This window comes from Manacus vitellinus, unplaced genomic scaffold (genome assembly GCF_001715985.3).
Source record: "Manacus vitellinus isolate BGI_N305 unplaced genomic scaffold, ASM171598v3 scaffold_18_pilon, whole genome shotgun sequence".
Taxonomy (NCBI): domain Eukaryota; kingdom Metazoa; phylum Chordata; class Aves; order Passeriformes; family Pipridae; genus Manacus; species Manacus vitellinus.
This window is the reverse complement of record NW_021939324.1, coordinates 1,165,808-1,184,132: the sequence shown is the minus strand read 5'-3', so window position 1 is coordinate 1,184,132 and position 18,325 is coordinate 1,165,808. Positions and strand designations below refer to the sequence as shown.

Sequence of the window (18,325 nt, the reverse complement as noted above, 5' to 3'; positions counted from 1 at the left end):
TAGACATCACAACTAAAGACAAGTGAGAGCTGCTGTCAGCTACACTATCATCTCAGCTACAGCTGAGATGATCTCAGCCCCCAGAAAGCCACAGAATTTATTTCTAAAGGCATGCATCCTCCAATACTTTTGAACACCACTCCTTGCTCTGCAAAAAGCTAGTTATTGTGAGGGCAGGTATCCACAAGGTGACACAGGCTTTCAAGCATAGTGGCTATGCACAGTTTTTTAGCCTATTTTCAAAATCCACCCTGTAAACCTAGAGCAGACTGGCAAAGGAACAACACTTGCATTTGCAAAGGGCCCAGAGTTTGCCAAAGCAGCCCCAAGTACAAGTGACCTGATGCAAGGCTGGAGCACATTACAGACACGACACAGCCCTGCGTTGAAGGAGCTCTGCCCCTCATGAGGGTCTCTGTCCAAGCCCTGACAGCCCCTTAGTGCAGGGAGACCAACCTCTCAGCCGCTGCAGTACCCACGTGCCTGCCTTGGACCGGCACAGAATTTTTAAGCCCATTCAGAGAGAAGTGAAACATGCATAATGCATTGACTTTTCAGATCTGATCCAGGCCCAGAGAAGCAAGCTCATGTCCCCTGTGAACCTCTCCAGAAATCAGTGCTTATACACACTGGTTGTGAATTCGATTCCAACTTCTAATGATAGAAATCCAGGCCTCTGCAGAGCATGCAGCTTCCAAAGGCAAAGTGCCTTCTCTGGACTACTGCAGTAATAAGCAGAGCATGAAGACAATTCCACCCTTATTAAAAGAGCTAAACACTTTATCTTTTCTGACCGAAGGATGCAACCACCTACATCCAAAGATAAACAAAACACCAAGGAGCACACATGTGTGCCTGAGACAGCAAGAGTTGATCCCGGAGGATCGAGGAAAGGAGGAACCCCAGAACACACTGCACCTTCAGAGTTTTCACAAATATTTACTTCAGGATTTAAACTTATGAGTTCAGCAGCCCTAGCAAACTACATGCCAACTGTTTAAGTGACTGAATTTATGACAGAGGAAGAAAAAGAATGGAAACTACCTTATAAGAGTCAGTGAAAACAAGGATTCCAAGATAAGGAGGCAATTTAGAAATAAATCCTTAGAGGGTCACACTGGTGGATCACTAAACCTGTTGTCCACATTTCTGCAGCATGCAAAATCTTCTTGCAGAGCTCACAGTCCCACCCAAATATTCACTGCTCATTTTCTGCTAGTTAATTAAAGTTGATTTGCAAGTGAGGGGGGCAGAAAAGAAAAAAAGTCAGGTTTTCTGCTCTTTTTTATAGTTCATTAATCTGCTCAAATTTTATTCAGGCATTTTCTTTTGTGGTATTCCATCCCCTATAAATGCCTTCAAAACTGGAACTTAAAAGTGCTGATACACTTTTTTATATAAAAATTTGAAACATTAAGGATATAGCCCAGATAGTTTCCATAATTTGCCAGTTTTGGTTCCCTTTCCTCCATTGTTTCTCTTTGTGGCATTAGTTTTCTCTGTTTGAAAGATGCGATTTGCACAATTCCCAACACCCTCTGTGTTGGCTTGGTCAGGATCCTTGCATACAAGCTATGACTTTGGGTGTGATGAGGAGCAACAGCCCCTCAAAGTCAGTCCAGAGGCACACCAGCACTGGCAGAGAATTGTATACCAAGGAAGGCCAGCAGCAGCTGGACCCACACTTACTGCAATGTACATAGCCTACATTGCTATACAAACATAAATATAACAGTTCACAAGTTGGGATTTTGATATGTTTGAATGCGTTTTCATCTAAAATTTTTGCTATGCAGCTTCTGATCAGAAAGGGAGGTTTACTTCCTTATATAATTATATTCATGATTGTGCTTAATCATTTCAGAGCCTTCCTCCCTAGAAAACAGTACAGGTTTGATTCGGTCTTTCTGAGTTGCTGAAATTATAAATGTAATATATAAGATTCAGTTTCAAAGAACAGAAAAAAAGGTGAACAATAGATTTGTCTCTCCCATTTCTCCCCATGATATTCACTTATCAGTTCTGCATGATACCAGCACAAAAGTCAGTAAGTAGTGATCCAAAAATATCTGGCAATGACCTCCAGAGCAGAGAAATGGCATGAGAGCACTGCTGCCTGGCTCTTTTCAAATCTTTGTTCATAGCTTGACTTTCATGAGGTGCTGCAAGCTCCTCAGACAGGACCGAATGGTGTCAGAATGGGAGTGCCTGTGCTTGTAGAGCAACTTTTTCCATCAGCAGACCACCACAAACTGCCCCAGACAAAACTGATTTGCAGATATACTTTATTATTATACAGCTTTAATTGAAAAATGCTGGTTCTACTCACTGAACGTTCGGATGATGTCACTCGGTGTACTGGCAGGGCTTGATCCATAGGAGTTTGCTGCTCGGACAGCAAACTGATACTTGGTATTTGGGAGAAGTCCCTTGAGAACCATGGACTCCATCTGGATCTGCTCTCTTATTACCGTCCAATTGCTGTCAAGGTCTGGCCTTGAGGATCAAACAAAGACCAGATCATAAATAATTAAAGTTTGCTGTACAAATTAACTGCCTTTAAACTTTCCTGGAAAATACACAAATAAATGAGATAGAAGTCTACTAAGTCATCACTGAAACCCTTCACTCTTAAAGGACCCAGACTGTGCAATCAACCATTACTAAGCCGTGAAGCCTGTGATATCAAAACTGGGCAATCATACAAACTCAATATTCAGATTTTGCTTATAAAGCCAAGGAGGTTATTTAAAGGACTGATTGACAAATCCAGGTCTATTTATCTGTTTCACGGGTTTGGGGTTGATAGCTTTCAAGTGGAGGTCTATTAGCTGCACCTGCTTTATACCACTCGTGTGGCTGTATAAAGTAATACTTTGCAATAGTGGGAAAGATCCTGGTTTATTTCTAAGAGCTTGTGCTCCAACACCAGTAAGTCACTTCAAACAAGCATTAGCAAGATGAGAATCTAGTATTTGATCTCCCAGGTAATCAGGTTAATCCACACATGCAGGGATATCTGGATCCAAAGTCTCCTCTTCAGGAAAAACAACAAAGAAACCATGAAAACAAACAAACAAAACAAAACAAAAAACAAAACAAAAGAAAACAAAACAAAACAAACAAACAAACAAACAAAAACAACAGTCCAATCAACCACAAAGATAACCCAAAACCCACAGAACAATCATGCACAGAACATGACCTATATTTTGCAACAGCTTTCCTATGTCTGTCTTTGGACAATGCCTAGTTAACTCTTGATTCATACTGGAAGCCAGCTGCCAATAAATGCTTCTCTAAGTGCCATTATAATTCATCTGAAACCAGTATAACCATTCACATGACAGTTTGGTATCAAAAGTTTTAGGTTCATACACAGAGGGACATTGGAAAGGGCTGGTCTATTTTGAGAGAGTATTCTGATGTTTTCACACCATTTCCACTCTCTCTAAAAGTGGTCTCTTCTTACGAAAGAGAAAACAGAATGAGAAGCTAAACAAATACAAACAAAACAAAAATGTAAGCATTCATGCTAGGCCACCCAAAATATTAAAATTAAAGTTCATGAAAGTAAAATAGGGACAGAAATTGCTTTCAGAGAAAATTATTTCAGTGTCCTTGTGATATTTATTACAGGAAGTAAACTCCAAGTGCTCCCTGAATCTACCAGTGTTTACACAGGACTAGCTGCAAATGTCTCCAACAGTCTTTGAATGAAAATTATAGCACAAGGCAGGCATTTTGTATTTGTTTATTTTCAATTGGAAGGAAATGCCAAAGTCAACGTATGTTTTCTTTTACCAGTCAATACAAGATTTATTGATCACTGAAGTTCCATTGTTTTGTGCCAGCTTGCAAATGCAGTCACAAAGCAACAGCTCCCAGCTGCCTGGCTCCTGCAGTGGTACATAGGACACGAGTATTTCATTGTCTTACTAAAAATAAAAATAAAATCAGACAAATGCATAAGATGTAATGATGGCTAAACAGACTATCTTAAGTCACCCTCCACCACCATTTCCTGGTTGACAGTAGAGCATTTATTTTGGCTACTCTTCCATTGCTCCCCTCCTCTGAGCTTTTGATGCCTGGGCCAAAATGAAAATATATAGTGTTTTCCAAATGAAAACTGCTAACATTGCTTCCTTCCACACGCTTACTTAGTAGTGTTTTCAATTTTCCTGTACACATCCTTTTTTGGCTCCAATTCCCATCCAAAGAATTCCTGCTAGCTCAAGAGCTGCCTCACAGCCTCTTTGAAACAGACCTTGCTGATGTCTGTGCCCAAATGGAAACACACACCTCTGATGAAGGGACCCAAAGGACACATTGCACTCTACAAAGATTCAGGAGATAACAAACACAGGCTAGCCTTCAAACATGCTGTCTCTCACAACATTTCTTTCTGTAGAAGTTTATAACAACGGAAATTCCTCCAAACATGTAAGCATCTGCAGCTACTTCTTTGCTACTTCTTTGCAGCTACATTCTTTGCTATTTCTCCAGAACATTCTCTGTGCAAACAAATTGGTACAAGATGAAAACGTGGCAAACAGATGGGGAGAGGAACACAACAAACTCAGCTGGTGACTTATCCATGGCCAGCCAGCTCCTGGGTTCCCTAAGATGGGAACATTTTGTTGAAAACTGTCTCCATGGTTCTTCTTTTTGTGTGTGTGTGTGTCAAATTTAATTTTGTTGTTAACTTTTACACTAGAAGGGTTCATTTTGATATCGCTTTTCCCACCTTAATGCAGCACTACATTCCCCTGCATAGGGTCTCTCTGTCACACACCTTGCAGGGCAGCTCCAGAGGTTGTAACCGTGCATGGAGAAATCAGACAACTTCCACGGACAGAGTCTGCTCTTGAAGCTACAGCTGTGCACCTCCAATGCACAAGTGCCATGCAGAAAGAATCTTGCCAGTGACCAAGTCAGACTGTTTTTGAGATAATAAATATATGGCTAAAGTCAACAGGACAGAATGGGTATAAACCAAGGGCAGAATTCTCATGCCATACGTACCCAAAATATTTGCACTATTGCTTTATGTTGTAATGTGGAGACTGACTCGGCCTGAGAAAGGAAATCTTTCTGATGCAGAGAATGAAAATTTTCTACTCACTTGAACTTCCTTTTAAAATCACCTGGAAATGTTTTAGGAGTGAAGCACCTGCTAGCGATCCAATCTTTATAATGTTTTTGAATGTTCTTCTCTGCCGTGTTTATAATCATCTCAAGTGGCAAATTCATCTCTACAAACATTTTTAAAAAATATTCCTACAAATAATAAATACAATGACAAATACAATACATTCTCATTCACTACAAAAAAATTTCCTGTTGAATATAGCACACTATATGATATTATTTTCATTGATTATTATTATTTAACATCATTGACACTTTCTACAAAATATATCAACCCAACTACCAGGAAAGGAAAAATGGCCAATTCTTTAAACTCAGTCTCCTGTTAGATATTCCTCTGATCATGTCTAATGTTGTTAAGCACTTCCTCCCTAATTTCTACATCTTTCACTCCTCTTTCTTCATTAATTACCTTTTCAAGGATTTAACCCTCACAGGTAGTGAGATAAATGTTGAGATACGACTGTTTGATGAAACAGTCAGGAAAAAAGTATTAAAGGTATTTTCCCTGGACAGTGGGAGGTGTCTCCCTGGCCAGATCTTTTGTTTCAGGTTCTTTGCAAACAAAAGCAAACAATGACTGCCTAGTTCAGTGCAATGCTAGGGACAGATAATTCAACAGGAAATGAATTCAGGGATAGATTTTTTTTTGGTGGGGGAAGAGAGGGAAGGCTTCAAACTAATCAAGAAATGTGCACACAACATTATGCTGAATCTGCTCCACCCTAACATCTGAATACGGGCAAATCTCCCAGTTTTATCAGCAGAACCTGCCTAGTTCATTGCAGCAGAAGTTTCATATCACTATCAAGATACTGAAAAATTTGCCCTGCATGCCAAAATTAATATTGAAAGATTTTGATTTCATCTACGTACCAACAAGATGAAAAGAAAGTGACCTAATCATTTTAAGGGATACATTGCTAAAACATTTGTAGCTGCTATATGAAAATAAAAATTTGGGTAAGTTAATCATCAAGTTTAAAATATTTGGTAGGCATTCAACAGATCAAAAATTTGAATATTTGGAGTATTTGAGTGAAAATATCCAAGGCATTTTGAGGATTAATTTTTTACAGTGTCTTTAGGAAAAACACCCAAATCCATAGGCTGAAGTCTACAGTATCACTTTAGACGCTTTCATAAAAATGCCATTTGTCTTAAAATATTTCTCATCATTAACCAAAAGAGTATTTACAATGACCCTACAAACTTTTACAGACACTGTCAGCTGTTTTGGGTTTAATGAGTTCTCTCACACATTTCTTATGAACGATGAGGTGAGAATCGAGTCCCTACAGTCTCCCTCTTGATTTTCACCATTTAGACAAGATGGGGGTGTGGTCTCCTTAGCATCCTCTTAAAAGTCAGCAGCAGAACAGAACTTTCACTAGCCCAGCTCCTCCTACATCTGAAACCACCTGTAGCCCTCCACTGCCTATAGGGAACCAAAGAGTCCTAAGGGAAAACTATGCAAAGTGCCTAAATAAATCACAAAATTTAGACCCTGAGTGGATTCTAATATCTGAAAACAATTAATGCACTGAATTTTCATGAGGTTTTAACCCCTGATATCACAGTTGAGAAACTGAAAAGAGTGTTTTCTCCCAACATGTGTTTTCTAGTCATAAAGTTACTTCTGTAGAGGTGGAAATTATTTCAACAATGTGATACTTTTTAGACATTTGTGCTGCACCCAAGACAAATTAAACATTTGCATAAGAAAGTCATTGATTTTGCAAAAGCACAGCATAATGTATTTCTTTGACATAAGAGGACTTAATTCTAAATTTGCTTGAACCAATTTGTTTTAGTTTTACATTGGCTTAATTTAACAGCTTTAAGTCATGGTAATACATTTTATAGTAATTAAAACTATATGCAGCAAAAGACAATGAAACTTAAATGTTTACCTCTAACTGCTATTAGAGTTTATGGCTCATTGAACTTTCTCCAAATATATAATTAAGCTTCCAAGTCTAAGAGAGCATAATCCCAAAATTAACAAATGCACTTCCAGCTGAGCTTTAAACCTCAAACTAAACAGCGTAATCAAAACATTGTGCTGTTAGCAAATTCTTTCCCAAAGTCCAAAACCAACGAAACACTGAAATTTCAATCACTCGCATCTTTAGACCTAAACAGTCTAAAGGCAACTTTACATTCCCTGGCTGAACAAAAACATTCAAGGGTGCATTTTCAATGTGTCAGGTGGAGATGACGGTGCCCACTTCTTCTTCCATTAGCAGGCTCCTGGTGCTATGAAGGAGTGTACATAAACCTCCAGGCTCCACTTTCCAGTAAAAGCAGAGACCCTGTAGAAGTGCAGGCAATCAGAACTCAACAAAATCCCTCCTCCACCCATTGAGTAAATGAGAAAGATGCACAGAGAACAAAAGGCTCAGTTAAAAATTGTGTTCAAAAAATAGATATTGGAGAAATTTCTTGGTGATTCTACAGCAGAAATTGCACGAGGGAGATAAGAATCTTCAGCCCCCATGTCCAGCATCGCAGTGCAATGAACACTGGATGGCTTCCCACTAAATAATGGGGCATTTTGATCCAAAAAGTACTTCAGTTCACAAGTAGGTTTTCAGCCTGGGAATTCTTTTTGTTATATCTATATCTTCTAGATTGCAACCATACTTTAAGCACTTTGAAAATCAATAGTTCTTCCTACCTATCTCAACAACAACAACAATTCTTTATCAAAAATTACTCTATTTTCCTGAAGAACAATATTTTGACCTTTACAGAACAGAGTAGTTAAAGAAGCAATCCCTCTTCTTATCCAGGAACCTCAACCAAAACCTGTCATCAAGTATTCACCCAAAGGATTAAACTTCCAAAGGCTGAATTTTGCATTCACTGTAAGAGTAAACATAAGGGCAAGCAAATGCAAATAAACAGCTTTGTATGAACATATGAGCTCACAAAAGCATATGGACAGTCAAGTACCAATACTTGTTTGTGCTTGCAGATACAATCACCTCCTCCTGACCCTTCCTATGCAGCTTATATAAGCAACTTGATTAGTAAATTGTCACAGTTCAGTTCTATTGCTGCAAATTTTAGAGAGTTCAATGTAAAAGAACACACACACACAAAAAAAAAGCCCCATCCACACCCCCCTTCCCCCCAAACCCTAAACAGAGAGACCAACATTTCATGTAAATTTGATTAGCATTAGCATAAAAAAGCAAGTCTACATCCTGCAAGCTCAAGACCCAAATGACTTTGTGTTCAAGAGGTGTCTGTATCTGGCACTGGGTGATATGGTTTAGTGGTTTATGGACTATAGTGGCAGTGCTGGGTTGACAATTGGACTAAATAATCCTGAAGGTCTCTTCCAACTGTGACAATTTTATGGTTCTATAACTTTTATCAGGTAAAACTGCCTAACATACTGAATTTTCAATGCTTGGATTATATCCTATCCAGAGGACATAATCCTCTAGCCCAGAGGACTGCTGGCCCAGGGGAACTGCTCTGCCACACACTCTTTTCTCAGCATGGTTTGACAGCATTTGATGACAGGAGAAACTTAAAACTTCATTCACCAAAGCCATTATTGCAGGGAACAGATCAAATCAGACCTTATTTTTCTTCAATCAGAAAGAACAACTTACTGGTGATTTTATAACAAATTGGATTGTTTCTGGTTTTGTCTTTAAATTTTCATGGTAATTCAACACATACTGAGAGGAAAACAAAGTGTACTATACACAGTAAGTAAATAAGTTACGAAATGGATCTATATGCCGTTTAATAGTGCAGTTTAGGTTAAAACCAAAAACAAAAATCAAAAAACACTGCAATACACAAACACTGAAATTCAAGCTCCACTGGCAAACTTGCCTGATAAATTCCACCGTGTAGTACTGGATAGGAGAACTTCCTTCGCTCTCTCCAGGCTTCCAGGACAATGCAACTTCTGAATCAGAAACTACCACGATCTGGGGCTGGTGGGGTGGGGCCGGGGGCATGCACTTATCTAAGCCAGAAGAAGTGCAAAGGAATAGCATTAGAGAAGAAACTGGGCTACTATACACAATGATCTAACTCCCACAGACCCAGGAATCAAATTCATAGGCTTCTCCTCCCACCTGTTGCCCCTTTAAAACCCCACATTTTTGTAAAAATAATAGCAAAATATTACATAACTGCATAAGACAGTGATTTAGGTATGAGTGCTACAGACATATGCCTTTCCAGTTTTGCAACATAGCCCTGTATCAGGCATTACCTTGGGATAAGGTTGTCACCTCTCTGGGCATGCTGGGTCGTCCTTTTCCTGCCCAGCCATATGCTCCAATGCTAACACGATGTGGAGTGCCTGGCTTCAGGTCACCAATGACAACATCCTGCCAGAGTCAAGAGGAGACAAGCACAGCATGAAAGTTCTCCATTGTAACTGGGGATGCTGCTGTGAGCTGAGATTTGAGTATTTTACACGTCATTTTCCATGTACTCTCCCAGGAAGATTGTCCCTAGCCCAGAACAGCTCAAAAACAACAAACACAAATAGTACCACGTGTTTCCTCTCAAGCTGCAGCTTTGCCCCAGGGGAATCCATAGGAATGACCTGGATCCATTTCTCAGCATAACTCATAAGGTTGTAGATCATTTGCATTTACTATTCAGTTTTTTCCTTGGTGAAGTCAAAGGCACATACTATTCTTTCCCTTGAGCCAATTGCTGGTGTTTGGTATCAGTCTGGTGCATTTTCTCTCTCTCTTTTTTTTTCTTTTTTTGGTTGTTTTTATTTTTGTTTTAAATTCATAGGCCATAAAAACTCCTGAGAATGAAGCAATCTGATGCAGTGTGAACTGATGATCTTTAATTTCTCATGGAGCAGAACCCTATCCCATTACCTCTCACAATTTTACGAGCTCAGCTATCAGCCTTGACCTGAAGTGAGCATTTCCCTTATTTGTCCTTCTGCTATAAACACAGAAAGATTAACCCACAGACAACTACTGTAAGGGAAGTGATGCTCAACTCCATATGAAGACCTTGTGCTGATGAATACTGTTCAGAGGAGCCTGTTCAAATCTCCCAGAAATTAAAAAAATGTCACCAAAACATTACATTTCATCACTGGCTGCTGAATATACCACGGATGAGCCTCAGACACTAGATCTGATCTTTATTGGAACATGTGTACAGAAATTCAGTATTCTTTACCTGCAGCCTACCTCTAGTCTCTATTTTAATCTCAGACTTAGGAATTTTGACAGCATATACAAGTAAACAGAAATACTAGGTTCTACACCACAGACTGCTCTCGGGGGGAGGGGGGGGGGAGGAGGTCTCATAAAAAAGTATTTTACAGAGATTTTTTTTTCCAGTTTTCATTCTCTGATATTAAAAACATTAGTCACAGTACATGTGAAAATCCAAGATATCCTTTTCTCTTCATGCTGGAACAGACTTTAAATCTGCATTTCCAGTTTAACAGTAAACAATCCTAAAATTTTATTAATTGCTAAATCTACTTATGATGATCTTTTGGAAAAAACTCTCCCTCTCTAACCTTTGGGGAACTTATGTTATTACTATGTTTTTCGGCAACACCCTGTCATCTATCATTCCTTTGGCTGTGGTTTTGGAGCTCCAACACTGATTTCCTATTAACATGGACCACCTGACCATTATCCTGTTTTTCCATCATTCACCCTTGACCTGCTTGAATGGTCTAGATGAACCTGAGAGAGATGATAGCGATGCTGGAAAAGTAACTGTCCAAGGAGAGGTAGCAAGGACAGTCACTCTGAAAGATTAATCTGGGTCTTTCAGTTTCAGAGCTGAAGGCACTTAGATCTTTCAAAATGTGATCTGAGAATCCAGTGGCTGAAAACCCAGCACCTCCTCCTGGTGACAATACTAGTGACCCTACTCCTGCTTTTCTATCCTCTATGCCATACATACTGACTGTCTGCATTTAAACTGTGTGCATTTGTTCCTGTCAGTATTCCTCTTTCATTCTTCTGAGAAAAAAAAAATCCTTCATTATTTGTCTTACTGTTTTCACACTATTTGGGAACTTGTTCCCCACAGTGAGTTGGATATTCATGTACTTGCCTCATGTTATTACCTCCAGACCCAAGTCTACAATGAACTAAACAGAAGGAATCTTACTGAGCGTATGGCCAACCAAGATCAAAGTCCTAATATCTACTTAGGTCTTTAAGTTCAACATGTGTACCCTCAAAACCTCATGCCTTACACATGTGGCTACCTGCCTCCTTCTAGCAACACCCTCTCCATGAACACAGCTCTTGGACATACAGTGCTTATCCATGAGACCAAGTGTCTTTTAATCTTCAAGAATCAGGACATCAATGAATAACTGAAGATTCAGGACACCATAAAGCTACCCTGACCTGTAGCAATTTCAGGGAATACCCACCTTACACCAGAACACTTTCAAATCAAATCCTAGAGAAGAAACATGTTTCCTTGTACCCCATTGTCCAGCAATCTGTGGGTACATATTTCATCTCTTTTTTTTACTTGTATTTAGGAGATGGGTCTTAAAACTTAAACCCAAGTTTTCTCCCTCCCAGAAGAGACAGAATGGCCTCACAGATAACAAATTTAGGTAGTATATGGAAGAGTGAACTTGCCATCGTTTTTGTAATCCTTCCTTGACTCAGATTGCCTCTATATTTTGAAGCATGATACCCCAAACTGGACATTACATTGCTGATAAGGCTTCACTAGTCACCAACCTCACTTTCTGGTCTTACACAACACTCTTGCTAAAACCCAAAAAAATGGCATTTGATATTTTCATTCCCATCTCACATCGCTGAATGAAGTGAAGCATTGTGATGCCTTTTCTGCGGTAGGAGAGTCAATTGCACATAGAATAATCCATATGTCCCTCCCTGCCTGGCCACACAGCTTGCCCTCCCTCCAAGTGTGTTGAAACTGCTTTGTGAGGCTGTGCAGTAAGCTGCCTCACAGAAACTAGCATTACAAATTATTTTCCAAAGAAAGTCTGTTTTCTGTTTTGTTTAAATCCAAAAAACCATCAAACTCTTAACTACAGCACAGCTGCAGGAACTGAGCTGGGTTTAATGACGCTGTATTCCCTGATGACAATTCCTTCCCTGCGCTACTGGTCTCAGCTGGTCACTTCCCATTTCATACTGGTGTGTTTAGTGATTTGACAGGGAGCACTGTTGCTCCCCAGGGCCCTGTGCCCAACCTGAAACCTCCCATCTTTAAAGTCTACAAATTATTATTGATTTTTCTTCTTTTTTAACTACTTGTGCTCAGGTTCCTAAATGCCATGCCCATTTATAACAACCACCTTACTAAATCAGACTGGCTGCTGTCAATTGCATGTTCTCTATTTCATGATGATATACAGCTATAATACATTATTCACTTGCTAAGACACAGACATATGCACACACACATGCACAGAAACAGGCAGTGCAAATCACCTCTTGCTACAACCATCCCCCACGGAACAGAGAAGCCTCTAAGAAAGCAGCAGGGTTGTACCCAGCACCAGGAGAGGTGGCTTAGTGATGGAAACATGAACTGTGCAGACTTAACCACAAGACTATTGCAGATTTCTGTTGAGTTTGGTATGAATATAACAGAAAGCATTTCAGTGAGAATACCACTTCCTGAGGATTAATGACAGCTGGGAGCTGATTAATCCCAGCCAGTCATACTTCTCCACAAGTACCCCTCAGAAGTGTTATTTTTATCAAGCAGAAAAAAAGGGCCCAGCATGGAACTTCAGCTCTGAAATGTCACAATCCAGACTCAGCTCAGCAAGGACTGAACCAGATAATCCTGGTTCAAGTGCATCCCGAGGTCTCATCCTGACATCAGCCTCCTATAGTTAACCAAACTTCCCTTAATTCTGACCATGAAAGCTGGGCAAGATTCACCAACTTCATGAGATTTCTCCATTCCTACAACAGGTCTCAGGGAACAAAAGTTTGCAAGAGGCTGTTGGTGTTACGGATTTCCGTTAAACACTGAAATTTCTGCCCTTGTCCAACCCGAATCTCAGCAACTCTTGATTGCTTTCCCCTCTCAATAAAGCCAGTCTGTTTACTGCCCACAGGAATTAGACTGGACTGCATGCCATACTGTAAATAATCAGTTGATTCACCAGCTGCAAAGCCATTAAGAGAGTTAGTATTTATTTCAAATTTGTTTTATACCAGTAGCTACTCTCCCACTCCTTCCTCCTGGGCATTGCATGGCTGGCCTCTTCCTGAGCTTCTCCTCCTTCTCGGCTCTTGCTGGACTAGCTCAGATTTTTTCCTCTCCATCTCCTCTCCAAGTGCCAGACTTTGTTCTTCCCTTTTACTGTGTGTCTGATTACTTGCTTGTCCCCATCATTTCTAAGTACTCACTGCCTGGATGTATCTCATTCTTTACACAAATTTACTCCAGCAAAAAAAGAAAATCATAAATACCTATGATGAGTAAGAAAAAGGTTTATCCATTAGTAAAAAGGGAGCTACTTTGCCTCTGGATTTTGAGCTTTTGCTATTATTTGCTGCATTTTGTCCACAAAAGATCTAAGTGCTAACTATAATCAACATCTGAGATAAAATTTTGTGTGTGAATTTGTGGAAAGACCAGGTCAGAAACGTTCAATTCCATTTTAAATCACAGCTGTGACCAAGTCTCATGTGAAGCAATACTTACAAAAATTGCTTGTCCTTCAAGTTGACCCTGGAAAAAAGCAAAATAGGACTTGTTAAAGAACTAACATACTAATAAGGGATGGCAAAACCATATAAATAATGGGTCAGGGAATTAAAACAAGGCAAATGCTGCAACACATAGCAGTCTATTTGGCTTTTAATCATCTGCATGAGTATTGGGATACAGACTCTCTCCTCCCAGTGAGTAAGAAGTACTGCTGTCAGATTAAGAAAGAAAAACAATGCGCTGTTTTATCTTTTTTGGCACTACTAGCAGGAATGTTTTTTAGGAAAAAAAAAAGGCAAGAGAGGAAACAGAGATAAAGATAAGAAGTGAAAAAATAATGTGTAAATAAAGAAAAAATATATCATGGGAATAATATTCTTTCATTCACTGTGATACCAGAAACCTGCAGAATTCAGAACTGACAACCACAGTGATGGAAAACTGCAGGAAATCTGAGCATCCCCCTCATTCACACTTCTCGTGGAGAGGTTTCTGAGCACTGCCCAGAAGGGATCAGTGAATGCATTTTCTTGAACATCAGGTGGGGAAACTGAAGGAAGAGGGGTGAGAAAATAAAGGAGAATGAAGATGAGCAGAAGAGAAAGGAGGAAAAAAAATGAATGATGAAGAAGGATAACTAAAGAAAGATTGGAAAGCCTGCAATGGTCCTCTGTGAGCACATGTAAGCCTTTGTTCCCTGTGCTGGTAACATTGCTGTCTGGTGGACAGACTCCCGTTTGCAGAGCATGGTGTGAAAGTGCTCCCCTCACAGCACCCAACCTGTAACACTTTCACTCTCTGCTCAAGCAGAGTCCAGAAAATCTTTGTTCCCAACTTGCTGATCTCAAGGAGCAGCTTCTCTGCACTGAGGAAGCACTGACATATTTCAAGAATACCATTTAAAAGCAGACAGTACAAAAACCACTCAGAAGCAGGGAGAAATTGCTTTCATTTTGGCACTAACTGCTAAGCCGTGCAACAGAAGAGGATGGCAGTGTTCGTTCACAAATGGAAATGGAAAGAAGTGGGAAAGAAAAAGGAAAGGAGGAAAGAGAAGGGGACAATGAAAAACAAAATGCAACGGAGAGATATAAGAAAAAACATAACCAAACCAAACCAAAACAACAGAGACAAACAAAACAAAATAACAAACAAAGAAAAGCAATGAGAAAAAGTAGTGCTTTCAAGAACAAAATAAAAAAAATTAAAAAAAAAAAAAAAAAAAAAAAAAAAAAAAAAAAAAACCAGAAATTGAGGGAATCGTCTAGGAGATGAACTTGGAAAAAGTGCAACTAAAGCAGACATACTTCAGGAGGCCACAGTCTCACACAGAGACTAAAAACACACTGAAAACTCTGTGTGTTAACTCACACACCTGCATCAAGACACTGTAATACACATACATTGATATTGCAACTCTAACTGTGCACAGACTCAAGCAATTCCACCCCTTACATGTGTGAAAACACACAGAAAATGCATATTCAAAGTTCTATTTTAGGAGATGTCAAAGGTCAGTACTAGGAAGATACAAACAAGTTCCAGTTGTTTTACATGATAAAATAGTCAGACAACAAAGAGACATGTCCAAGTTCCCACTTGCATGTTCTTCTCCAGTGCTCTGACTGTTGGTGAAAAGAAATACTCACCATGCTAATCATATCCAAACTCAGGGGAACATCATGTGAGAGCTGTTTAACTGCTTTGTCACCTTCAACTTCTGAGTAAAAGACCTTGGGAAGAAGATATAGTCAAACCAGTTAAAGCAATATCTCAGTGCTTTAGAGTGACTTAAAAAATGAGTGCATTGTTATCATATTGTGGACAGCATTTGAGCCCACAACCTCCTACCTTTTCGAATGTATGAAAAGCTAAAGTCCTTTAACATTCCCTTCTCAGTGGCTAGAAGTTGTCAGTGTGACCAAAGGACACCATCATACAGGGTATATGCTGAACAGATATGAAACACAACCTAGATTTTAGGGCAGACTTGAACCAACTTGAATTGTGCATCATTTGTCTGTGGCCAGCATGGACAGCTAAAGACCTGTGGGACTAGTCTGCACAAGTTAGACACTGTCTTATAAGGAAGATGTTGACATTACATGATTATGACATTATAAAATTGCTCTATCATAAAATGTCTCTCCATGTCTGTTGTCATGTACTGGAGACTAATTAGAGAGAGTCTACTTTCCTGCATACAGAGACCCTGAGATGTCAAAGGGTCAAAAGTTAATACAGTGAAGATGATTTGGGTACAGCTCTATCAATGCTTTTTCTCACTCGTTTTATTATCATGCCACTCATGGGCTCAAGGCTTAAAAATAAACTGGAGCTCAGATGCTTGATCTACTGCATGAACAGTGAAAACTGTTTATGACTTTAGCCACTTTCTCACTGCATCTCTGTTTTCACACACAAGGGTGGACCCAACTGCATGCAGAGCCCAGCTGAGGCAGGTCCTGGTCAAGTGCTTCTTACTTCTAGACTACAAGTACTTTCAGAACAACAAAAACAACGCTGCACCTGGGCTGCACTGGTGTCATTTACAAGACCATGGGATGAAGGAACATATGTACCAGAAGTACCTATCGCAGGGAATATTCTCACTCTTTTAGTGTACATTAATAATAAAGGCAGTCAGGAGCATTCTGCTTCCCACCTTTTCATATAAAACTGAAATTTGGATATGTTTTTCCTCAAAATTTCATATCCCTCCACAGAAAATGCTGATTAAAAAATCTGCTGGTTTTTGGGGTTTTTTTGTTCTTGAAGGGGAAAACAACACATCCTAGTTAACATGCCACACCTTTGGTGCTAATTTCCAACTGCCTAACTTCCATTTCGGGACTGAATTTTATTGCCATGGAATACCTGGGTTAAAGCAATATCTAACAAAAAAGACTGAATGGCATATTAGTGCTCATTGCTCTTCTGTTTGCACACTAAAACACCGTAAGCAGTTTAGGTCAGCCATTCTCTTTTGCCCTCTAGGTAGAAGAGTAATATGGTGGTTTGGTGCAGATCAGAGACATCCTTACAAAATTGCTGGTTAAAACAGGAAAATCACTCAGCTTCTTTAACAGAAACTCAATTCTGAGGTGGCAGGGGAATAAAGCAAAATCCCTTTTGCTATTTAAGGCTGTAGCTAGGCTCCCAGGGACGCTATGCAGTACAGTTCCTATCAGGAGAAGAGACACTATGAAACACGCCTTTTCTTGTACCTGCTGCCAGTTTGGGAAGTTTTAGAGGGTTAGTTTGCACAAGATATTCCTGCTAAAGCAATTCTCAGGCTGGAAGTACAAGTCAAAGGATCTGAACGCACAGTGTAATATCAACCTGCTCTGCTCTACTTTACTATTTTATCAGCTGCAGAAAGCACTGAGACCCTTGCAGGGAAAGCACAACAGAAAAACAATATATATCCACTGCAAGCCCTTGGCATCCAACCCAAATTTCCATCGTAGCTTGTTCCTAAAATGTGATCTGCTTGTTTCTTAAAGTTACAGTTCAATCTGTTCAAGCCCACCGTCCCCAGACTGCTCTCCGGGTGACAGCACTGTTTGTTATGAGAACAGGCTCCCCCGCCCAGTTCACTGTGCCACATGTGCAGGCTGAGGCCACGGAGCAGAAGGATCACTTACTGTGTATCCCGTGATGGTGCTCGCGTGCTGCTTTGGCATCTTCCATTGCACGCTGAACGCTGTGCAGTTCAGTGTATCCAGCAGTATATTGAGAGGAGGCCCCAGCCTATCTGCTGAAAACAAAACAGCATTGTATAAGTAGCCACAGGACAAAAAGCCCCCTCCTTTAGCTACCTGGCAGGTATGAATTTGAAGAATAGACTTATGCTGCCCCTCATTCCAAACTATCAAACACAGCCCACTACTCAGATTTAACTTGGGTGCCCCTTTTCGCTTTCCACCTCTGCCTTACAAGGTGGCAGTGGAATACCAGGAAAGAGGGAGCAAAGGGGGACACCTCCTTTTCCCAGTGGAAAAGCTGTTGATCAGCTCAGGAGCACTCAGTGCCTCAAGCAATGCCATTGAGCAACCCATAGGCTTTTAAATGTACACTTGAGATGCTGGATACTACCCAGGACCAAAAGACAGGGACGTTTACACATCCATGGTGTTTGTACAGCCTGTGGCACAGATTCAGCCTGCTGGGAAAGTCTCCCAGGAATGGTCTTGAGGACAGCACATTTCATGAACACACCAGTATGGATATCTTTGGGGAAGGAAAGGAGTTCAACCATAGGGATGAGAGTCAAATCCTGCCACGTTGCCTGGGCCCCTACCCATTTTCTTCATTACCACAGACTTAGTCCCACGGATTCCTGCTTGTTCCTGGGGCTCTGAGCACAGCAGAGTGCTACCTCTTGTGCTCGCCTCCTGCCCTGCACTCAGCAGTAGCTGGAACCATGCACTACCAAGTACCATGTGCAACTGAAAGGGGAAGCAGAGATGAGCAG

At 40.3% G+C, this 18,325-nt stretch overlaps 1 protein-coding gene across 1 annotated transcript in view; it reads right to left on the bottom strand.

Annotated features, from left to right (window-relative positions):
• Positions 1-18,325, bottom strand: part of EGFLAM (EGF like, fibronectin type III and laminin G domains) — a 72,665-nt gene that overhangs the window by 38,753 nt on the left and 15,587 nt on the right. The window contains 6 exon segments of the mRNA XM_029959025.1: positions 2,330-2,496; positions 9,013-9,148; positions 9,401-9,518; positions 13,843-13,869; positions 15,498-15,581; positions 17,496-17,608. Coding sequence (XP_029814885.1) covers positions 2,330-2,496; positions 9,013-9,148; positions 9,401-9,518; positions 13,843-13,869; positions 15,498-15,581; positions 17,496-17,608 — 645 coding nt within the window.